Raw genomic sequence first — 10,776 nt, forward strand, 5'->3', positions numbered from 1 at the left:
AAGCGGAAAATAAATGTGCCACTAAAATTAAAATATGCTACCAGGCGTTAAAATATGTTATATGAAGCTTAATAAAAAATCTAAATGCAAATAACAAATAAATATCACGAATGTAAGATTATTAAAATATTTTTCATGTTATATATTAAAAGCTTAAAAGCTGTTATTTAAATTTCTACAATACTTTGCATATATTTATTTCAGTTAATTTTAAAAAAACCTCCTTTATAGTATGAGAAGGATATCTTATAGGGACTGTTTTCAAATTCCTCTAAGATCAAGCTTAAAACCACATTTAAAAAAAAATTAGTGATCTTTAATACGACCTGGTATTGATGAGATCTCAAATCTCTATCTAAGTCGATACTCTATGATTCGCAAATATACCTACTAAAGTAATCTATATAGGCATTTAACCCTATTATGTGTCGTTAGAGTTCGATTGTCTTGTATCAAGATACTTCTTTTGTTGGATGATTTTGGGTACGTGATCTCATTAATACATACATTCTCTCATTTCCAATCTCATCTGCATTATATAGAGTATCATTCGGCTTGCATGATAGAAGCATTAATAAAATAAATAAACATGGATTTAAATATAAAAGGACAGGAATTCAGATGCTACTAGGTTCACATGTTTATATACATATTGCGAATATATTTGCGAATAACTAATTATGACTTATTGAAGTCTACTTAATCACTTTATACTATTAGGTACAAAGTTTTTATTGGATGTAACTATATAGCTGTGTAAGTTGGTATGATAGATATTGGAAGTCATATGAACAAAATCACCAATCGTTAAAGCGTTGACCCTCTACTCATTCACTTATTTATCTATCTATCCATTTGTTCGTTTAGCGATTTGTTTTGATATTAGTGAGCTAAATTTTAAGCATAAATTATTTGAATAAATAATACGAAATACTTTTAATATCCTATTATAGACACAAATAAATAAATATAACAAGTATAGTCAGAAATTATTTAAAGCTTTTTTTTTCAACAATTACTATTTCTGACAATATGACAGTATTATTTATTTAAAATATTTGCTTTAAATTTTTTCTATCATTATTTTAAATACTTGAACAGAAATGACAATAAAATTTTCCAACAAAGAAAGAAAAGAGTATTTTCCAACTTCAAGAGTATTTCGGTACTTGAAATTTCATCTACAAACTTCCTTAATGCAACTATCAAAACTTTTTCTTAAGAGGAACTTTGTGCCAAGTCTTATATTGCAAAAAACTGTTATTGTTATAAATTTAATAAATGGCTTTCACAACAATAAGGCACGAAATAAAAAATTTTAAAATTATTTTTTTAAAATTATTTTATGTCACTTTTTATTTCATAGCAAAAATTATTAATGACTCTAATACCCTTTTTTTAGACTCATAGATATCTTAGTCTGCTCTATAGTAAAGAAGCCACGTGAAAATAATTGTCTGCTCTTTCAACATTTATTTGTGATATTTGTTCACTAATGTTTTTGTTGTTACCTTTAATGAAAAATATAGTAATTAATATTTTTATAAGTTAAGTGATATTGCAATTTTTGAAATACTGTAACATTAAAATATTTACTATTCGCCAGCTAGAAATTACACAAAGCCAGGCTCTGAGAAGACTTTTCAAGGTATCATGTACATTAGGACGAATGACATGCTCAGGGATCTCAAGATTGATCCGATCAAAAAATACATTTAGGATAGCGTCTTGAAATTATTTACGAAAACTGACAAGCTTACCAACACCGCGTTATCGAATCTTAGAATGGTTACAGGCTTTTCGGGGAGGTATGCAGATTTGAAGTCAATTATTGCTTAGTCCGATGAAGAGATAAACAATAATCCAGTCAAACCCTCTCTACGGGTTTTGAAGAAACCTTGCAGTTAATTGAGAGTAATAAAAATAAAATCTTTTCAACTGATTCCTTACAACTTATTTGGCATAACATAATTATGGTGTTGATGTCCTTACACAAATATCAAATCCTCATAAATTTTAGTATATTTTAAAGAAGAAGAAAATTTTAATTAAATTTTACACATTTCACTCTTTCTTTGTCTTTCTTATATCTCTTTCTTTCACTCTTTCTACTTTCTTATATCGTTTTTTCAATTTTCCACTTTACTTTTTTATTTTTCCTCATTTTTGCATTTCAGTTTTTCCAATGTTTTCCTTTTCCATAAACTAAAATGCAAATGGAAACTTTCTGCAATTAACATTAGAAAAAAAATGCTGTCGAGCACTTAATAGCATTTTTAAAATTTTTTTAATTTTTCAATTAAATATTTCATAAACTGTGTAGTTAAAAGGATAAAAATAGTAAAATAATGAATAAAAAAAAATTTGAGTAGGAAATTAAAAATAAATTAAAGCATTAAGCGCCGAATTAACTACTCTTATTGTTTATAGAAAAAATGTGAAAGCACTGAATTAAAATTATTTAAATATTTATTAGAGTTAATAAAAAATAATTAATAAATATTATTTGCATTAAACAAACTAAATTGAAAGTTTTTTATTCAATGACTAAAAAAAATGTAGAGCAATAAATGATATATTTCGATATTTTTAGCTTATTTTGTGATATTCGTATATTAATACATACATAGTTCAATGCTTTTAATATGTTTTAAAAAAAAAAATTCTTCGTTTTTTATTCATTGATGGAATTAAAAAATTTTATTTTATACACATTTTTTTTTTCTTTTTGTAAAGAAAAAAATTTCGAGATATTTTTGAAAAATAAAAATATGAAATAAACAAAATTTTGTACTAAAAATTCAAGTACAGTGAATATATTTTCATTATGAATCGAACAGACATCGACCGCATTACACGCCCACATAGTAATTTTTTTCCATTTCCCATTTGGAGGAACTGTGGACATAATGAATTTGGTGCCGTGCTGCCAAGCCGCACTGTCACCTCACTGTGCCACCACACATGGTGGACTAAAATACATAAATAAGCAAAATAAGCAAATACGAGTACCTATACATAACAATAGATAAAATATACTGTATATATAGATGTGTCTACATACATACTATCTAACATATATACTAACTAACTGAATGAACAGTGAATGGCGTCCATTAAACACTGAAGTATGAAGCGGCATTTTCCACAATTTGAGGTTTTTTATTTCAATTTTGCTTTTGTACTTAATATCGTTGTGTGCTATAAAAATGTACACTTAAAAACCGCATGCCGCAAAAAATACTTTTTAAATTAAATAAATACATAAATTTATATATTATTTCAAAATAAATTGAAATTATTTAAAAAAACAAACATTTCAAATATATGAAAAGCAACACATTTATGCGGTTTTAAAATAATTTCTCCAGCATTTTTATTTCAATTCATTTTATTTTTGCTTGGGTTCTAAACAATAATTAATATAATACGAGCGATGAGTTTTTAAATTCGGAACAAAAGTCGAAAAGCGCAAAAATTGGTTAAATGACCAATTTTTTATGGAAAAAAAATATTTATTAAAAATATGCCACATTAAATTTCTGTTGAAAAGTAAAGATATAAAAAAATTATTAAATTTTTTCAAACATATACATTTTAGAACATTAGTTAAGCAAATTTGTATTAAACATTCAATTTATTTTTATAGCTCAATTAGTATTAAAAAAACAAAATAAATTTTGTACAAATAAATATTAAAATTAATTATAATAGAAGATATGAATTTGTGGTCATTAAGTTTTACATTCACTTTTAAGTCTATGTAATTAAATTATTAATTAACAAATTAAATGAAATTATATTATAAATGGCACTTAAAAATATTGTAAGCTTACAAATATTTACAGATTTAATATGAACTATAAATGCAATTAAGTTATACACAACGTTGGAGGAAGACATCATTGCATTGCGCTATAAACTAATTTAGTCTTGTACAGTTTTATCTTATTAAATCACAATAAAACCACTTACTCCTGTATAGTAAACTCTTTAAAAAAAATAATTTTAAGCAGCAACTAAATATATGAAATTAAATCTGTCAATCGAAGCTCATAACGTATTAGAGATCAAATGCAAATCAAACCAATATGTTTTTCATTTCAATCACACAACTTAGATATTATTTACAAAATAAGTCCCTATATTTTATATTCCAATCCCACAACCCGGATTACAGATAATGTGCTAAACAACTAAGATAGACTACAAAATATTCCAAACAGCATAAGTACTTTAAAATGAAGCAAGAAATCTATATAAATTTAATTTACATATAAGAGCTCAACACAATTGAACTTCTTGCTAATAAGACTATCTAAAAAGCAAATAGAGTATAAGGATTTCCTTATGAGCCTTACAGCAAAATTTCTTAACTGAATTTAATATAATAACTACCTCGTGTTTCTTGAATGACTGTTTAATACTAAGAACAGGAAACTGATATACTTTTAACCAAATAATTCGTCCGTCACTTCTATATGGATGTGTAGCGTTTAGCAAAGCTTCAAACACTACTATTCGCCAGCTAGAAATTGCACAAAACCAGGCTCTGAGAAGACTTTTCAAAGTATCAGGGTACTACAAAACGAATAACATCCTCAGGGACCTCAAGATTGATCCGATCAAAAAATATATAAAGAATAGAGCCCTGAAATTATTTGCGAAAACTGACAGACTTACCAACATCGCGTTATCAAATCTCAGAATGGTTACAGGCTCTTTGGGGTGGTATGAAGATCTGAGATCAATTATTGCTTAGTCTGATGAAGTGATAAACAATAATCCAGTGAAGGCGTAAAGAGAGGTTTTGAAAATACTTCGAGTTAAGAAAGAGTAAAAGTGCTCAAGTGCACTGGTTCAAATAGCTTCAACATAAATAATATCTACATGATTTCTAAGATTAAAGTTAATTAAAGATAATATAAATTAAACACAACCTTATGATCCATAGAGCCAAAGTTAACTGAAAGTAATATAATATAGTAATAAGTGATTTCTTATGACTCCAAAGGTAATTAGAAATTCATATAGAAACTAAATTCAAACTTATATGAAAACCAATTATGAAAGAAACTATAGATTAACGAGAATAAAAATCTAAATAGCTGTATTGTACCAACTAAGTAATATATTAAAAATTCCACATTCCAAATGAATTAAAAGTCACTCTTAGTCTATGAAGAGTGAACCACAACCGCTCTGAGTCTCTGATTAAAAAGATGTCTTGTAACTTGAAAAAATGGTTACAAATGCAACATTTCATATGAACGTCTGCCTATAGAGCTGGTTCGTTTGTGCAACTATAATTGGATCATCGGACACCATGGCCTATGTTACCGTAACGACCAGATGAGTTTCTCTGAAGACATAGCATGTCGCCTCTGCTTAAGGAGGCATCTGAGATCTTTATTGTTTGTGATTATTCCTCTTTGATCTGATTTAGAAATAGAAATAAATTGGCCTTAAGATGACCGTTCCTTATCTAATGTATAGAATCAAATCTATATACAAATCAGAACTTAAAAAATGGTGCATAATTTCTATTAATAATTTATTGGTACGTTTATAGTGGGTCGTATGCTAAATAGAGAGAGATATTAAATCGATTTTGCCAATTTCGAAACTTGTTGAGGATTACTTCACAAAATTCTATTGGGCAGTGCGTAACTGAAGAACTAGATTAATATAATTACACCAAAGGTTTGTTAAACGAAATTAACTAAATTATATCAACTTCGCTATCAGCAACGTAATTACTTTATTGAGGCTGTGATATGTTAAGCTTTTGAGTATCTTGATAAAGTGGAAATATATATTATTTAATAAATGGTTATAGATATCTGAAAAAAAAAAATATAACAAAAACGGAGTGCAATACTTGTTTATTGTTTATTTTTTCCAAAGATTGTATCTACTTTTCCGTTTTTAGATTAAGGCATACAGTTGACTCATACTTATTTTGCCATAATATATATGTTTGTTGGTTAATTAACCAATTAATATTAATTATTACTGGTATGCTTGTAAACTTAATCAAAATCCCCAGTTTACGATGGTCACAAATTCTATTCGTTACATTTTTTATAACCTTCAACTAATATTATAATTAAATATTACTTTTAGTTTTTTATTCATATTATATATTTATAATAGAAACTTTTTCTGAAATCAATTTTTGTTTATATTTTTCTTTGCAGAATGACGACAATCATTGCAAATTTCCAGTTTAAGTTCTGTGTGAATAGTCAAGTCAAAGGTTTCAAAATAGCAAACTAATTCGCCTAATTCAACAAAATTATTGAACAATATTTGTAGAGGCTAAAAGTCATGGAAAAATATACAATAAACATCAAAATAACAAATCATCACTGAAACAAAAAGCAAATATTTGATGATGGAACACAAAAAATCTTACCGGAAATCTTAAGTAAACCGAGCGAGGCGTGCTCGTTGAAGTCAAAGTTGAAACGCCTACATGTGAAGTGTATATGACATGTCGGGCGGTAAGGCGTAAAATGATGATTAATGACGATATTATTAACACAAATCGCAACCATAAATAAAACCATAAAATAAAGAGAAAAATTAGAACAAATACAATCCTCAACTGAATGAAAGCTGAAGAGGAGAGAAGCAAATAGCTTACATGATGATAAAAGGTCAATATCACAGATTAAAGTAATTCATATAAAACACAGACGTTAACTGCTGGAAAGATACAACTGACAGTGAGAAACGAAATACTTAAATAAATGGATTGCAAAAGCAAGAGGCACAAAGTTATAAATTATAGACAATTTGACACATTTAAAGCAAACAAACGTGAGCATTTACTCAAAACAAGTAGAACAAGAAGAATAAATTCACATATAAATAAAAGTATAAGCCTAAGAAGAAGAATTGATATTTGCATAAATTCAAGTAGGGAAATTGCAAAGATTATAGTTATTACGATGGGGGCTTAAAAATCTCAAAACACATTTAGTTTATGCCCCCATCTTATGAGAGTAGTGAACACACATCATCATATATATAGAGACCGAACAGACCGAACATACCGAACATATAGACAAAACATATAGACACATCAAACATTTTGTAAGAAAAATATTCATAGTACACCTCCCCCTTCCTTAACTCGATTGAGACTTCTTATGATTTATATGGCTTCACTCATTAACTTTAACAACTACAAAAACCAAATTGCTAGTGTATCAACATTTGCTTCGGGGACTCTATATCTACTTTCAACAAACGAAAATCTCTCGTCACGCTGCTATCGTAAAAAGCCCAACTCAATCAAACTGATCTCAAAAGTGCGTCATCTAGTGCGCTCAATCCAACAGGCCACAGTGCTGTGTTTCTTTATATTTCTGCTTAGTAGTTTCATAGCTATTGCATCTGCTGCTGTGACAACAACAACAGGTACACGTGTACTTGACACGGTAGCAGCAAATCTACAAACGTATCAACTTGCCGCTTTAGTGCTGGATACGACTGCCTCAAGTCAAGAGTTCAGCAATTCGAGCGCTATACAGTCCGCCATCACCACCGTCATCAATGACACTGCCAACGCTTACAGCAGTGTTGCACCGCCACCCAACACTGTTGCCGGCACAATCATTGGCACAGCCACTGGCACAGGCACAGGCACTGGTACTGGTACCTCAACAGCAGTCACCTATGCCGCAATTAACAATTATGATGCACTCGGCAATACACCTACAAACCACACTCTTGCACCGCCGGAAACGGAGACGGAAGGTGAATTTGCGATACCACCACTGCATGCCATAATTGTTAGCATTGTACTCCTGTTCGTCATATTGGGCACAGTTGTGGGCAATGTGCTGGTCTGTATTGCTGTGTGTATGGTGCGTAAATTGCGACGACCGTGCAACTACTTGCTGGTATCGTTAGCACTTTCTGATTTATGTGTCGCAGTTTTGGTAATGCCAATTGCGCTACTCTACGAAGTGTTGGAGAAATGGAACTTTGGTACGCTGTTGTGTGACATTTGGGTATCATTTGATGTGCTGTGCTGCACAGCGTCCATACTCAATTTATGTGCCATTTCAGTGGACCGTTATTTAGCCATAACGAAACCACTGGAATATGGTGTTAAGCGTACACCAAGACGCATGATGCTGTGTGTGGCATTGGTTTGGCTAGCAGCTGCCTGTATATCCTTGCCACCATTGCTGATACTTGGCAATGAGCATGTTGATGAAAATGGTGAACCAATATGTACTGTTTGCCAAAATTTCGCATATCAAATATATGCAACACTCGGTTCCTTTTACATACCATTGTCAGTAATGCTATTCGTGTATTATCAAATATTTCGTGCTGCTCGTCGTATTGTCTTGGAAGAGAAACGTGCTCAAACACATCTACAACATGCACTGAATGGTACGGGTTCACCACCAGGTGCAACTGATCTGGGAAGTGGCAATGGTCAAAGACATAGTAGCTATGGCAATACTTCACTTACATATTCAACATGTGGTGGGTTAAGTGTACATGGTGGCGGTAGTGGTGGAGGTGTTAGTGGCTCAAGTGGCTTGTTGGGTTCGCCACACCAAAAGAAACTACGCTTTCAGTTAGCTAAAGAGAAGAAGGCTTCGACTACATTAGGTATTATAATGTCGGCGTTTACGATTTGTTGGCTGCCATTTTTTATTTTGGCTCTTATAAGACCATTTGTTGAATCAGAGACTGTGCATGTGCCACAGTCACTTTCCTCATTATTTCTTTGGTTAGGCTATGCAAACTCGCTACTGAATCCGATAATATATGCAACACTGAATAGAGACTTCCGCAAACCTTTTCAGGAAATTCTATATTTTCGTTGTTCCAGTCTGAATACCATGATGCGCGAGAATTACTATCAGGATCATTATGGCGAGCCACCATCGCAGCGTGTTATGTTGGGAGAGGAAAGACACGGTGCCAGGGAGAGTTTTCTCTGAAATTAGGTGGACTGTAAGATGACCGCTCTTGCTTATTAACACTTCCAATTTATTTATGTGTATACGCTAGCGAACTGAAGCATAGAGCAAATCTATTCAAATTAAAAATTAAATTAATTCTCACCGTATCTCTAATACTACAGAACGTTGTAATGAACTGTGTTTTACTGAATAAATTTTAAGTGTGAAAAATATAAAAAAAATATTTAACTAAATTATTTAATTATTGAAAATATAAAAAATGAATTTTAAATATATGAACTAAGTAAATATTATAGACAATTACTGTAATGTTACTAAATATAATTAATGTAAATTTTGATATTTTTCGTTTGTATTCCTAAAGGTAAAAATAGTTATCGTAGTGACTATTTAACTTATAAGTGTTGTAATTATTATCATAAATTAGAGCTTTAGGAAACATGAATTATCTGACTAGCTGGCACCTGTACAAGTTAATAAATCATGCACACAGATACACTAACACCAACTCATTACACTCATTAGCATTAGTAAGTAATTAAGCCAGTTATATTATGACTTGTTAAATACAATGTCAACTAATGCAATAACTTTATAGGTAAATTTTTTTATTTCACTTAATTTATTATTACAAAAAAAACATTGTAAAATATACAGATTTTTTCGAAACTATTTATGAGTATTCACGTAAAATATTTTAGTTAAAGGTAATCACTACTTTTTGTGAAATTTACATTTGCTATATTTTCTTCTCTATGATATGAAAAGATGTTCATTTTTCGAATTAAAAATAATTTCTTGACAAATAGATATTGAAATAATATACTCTAAATTTGTAGTTTCTGCGCTCACCTAAAAAGATACTATTTATTTGGCAATTACTTGATTGCTGTTTTTGTTTACAAACTTGACGTTACTATAAATCATTTTTCCTGTTTCATTTTTTAAATAAATTTTAAATTATAGAATTTCAAGCTGAAAGCTTAAACTGAATCATTAATAAAAATACCATTTATAGTCTAGCTAAGAAGTGTTGCCCACATTTGTTTCAAAAACTCCTTAGCATCTCATTCTGCCATTTACTCTAAGTTATATATTAGAAGAAATAAATAATAAAACATAAAAAAAAGAAATTAATATAGAACAAAGTTTCAAGTATAAAAGCAATGTGTAGTTTTTAAAATTAAAATAAAATTGAAATTATTAAATACATTACATATAAGTATATACATATATATAAAATCTATTTATTTTCAAGTAAACTTTCAATATATGAAAAAAAATAAGTCCAGCAAATGCAAACATGACAAAATCATAACTAATACTTAAATATTTTAAAAACATAAATAAATTAGGAAATTACAAAAATAGTTTTAATATATAGTAATAAGACAGGATTACATACATATATATATTATTATATATATATATATATTTTATGGAAAAGAAAAACGCTCACATCGGTCATATGAAGTATTCAAATACTAAGTGAAACTAAGAATTTAAATAATAAATTGATTGTACATAAATTATATGTTATATATAAAAAAAAATATGAAAATATATACAAATATGAAATGAACAATATACGCTAAACTTACAAAATATGCTGTTTTTATTTTTTTTTTTATTTTTTGTTATTATTTTATAAAAACTTTCATTTAAATTAATTTTGTATATTAAATTATATTGTATTTATATATAACAAAAATATATTAAATTTTTGAGTTGTCTCTATATATGAAAGTCACGTCTCTCTGTGATAAAAAAGAAAATTTTTAATATTAATTTTAGTAAAAAATTATATAGAAGTTATCTA

General features: G+C 29.1%; 1 protein-coding gene across 1 annotated transcript; it reads left to right on the top strand.

Annotated features, from left to right (window-relative positions):
* Positions 1-6,211: 6,211 nt before the first annotated feature.
* Positions 6,212-9,152, top strand: LOC119684566 (5-hydroxytryptamine receptor 1-like). The gene has a single exon (XM_038098628.1). It carries the CDS (start codon positions 7,158-7,160, stop codon positions 8,973-8,975), a length of 1,818 nt encoding a protein of 605 aa, XP_037954556.1. The 5' UTR covers positions 6,212-7,157; the 3' UTR covers positions 8,976-9,152.
* Positions 9,153-10,776: the final 1,624 nt, after the last annotated feature.

The sequence above is a fragment of the Teleopsis dalmanni genome, chromosome 2, assembly GCF_002237135.1.
Source record: "Teleopsis dalmanni isolate 2A chromosome 2, ASM223713v2, whole genome shotgun sequence".
In the NCBI taxonomy this organism is placed as follows: Eukaryota; Metazoa; Arthropoda; class Insecta; order Diptera; family Diopsidae; genus Teleopsis; species Teleopsis dalmanni.

What these genes read in the sequence shown, in the direction of transcription:
- LOC119684566 (XM_038098628.1), top strand. Translation starts at nt 7,158, where the DNA reads ATGATTTATATGGCTTCACTCATTAACTTTAACAACTACAAAAACCAA.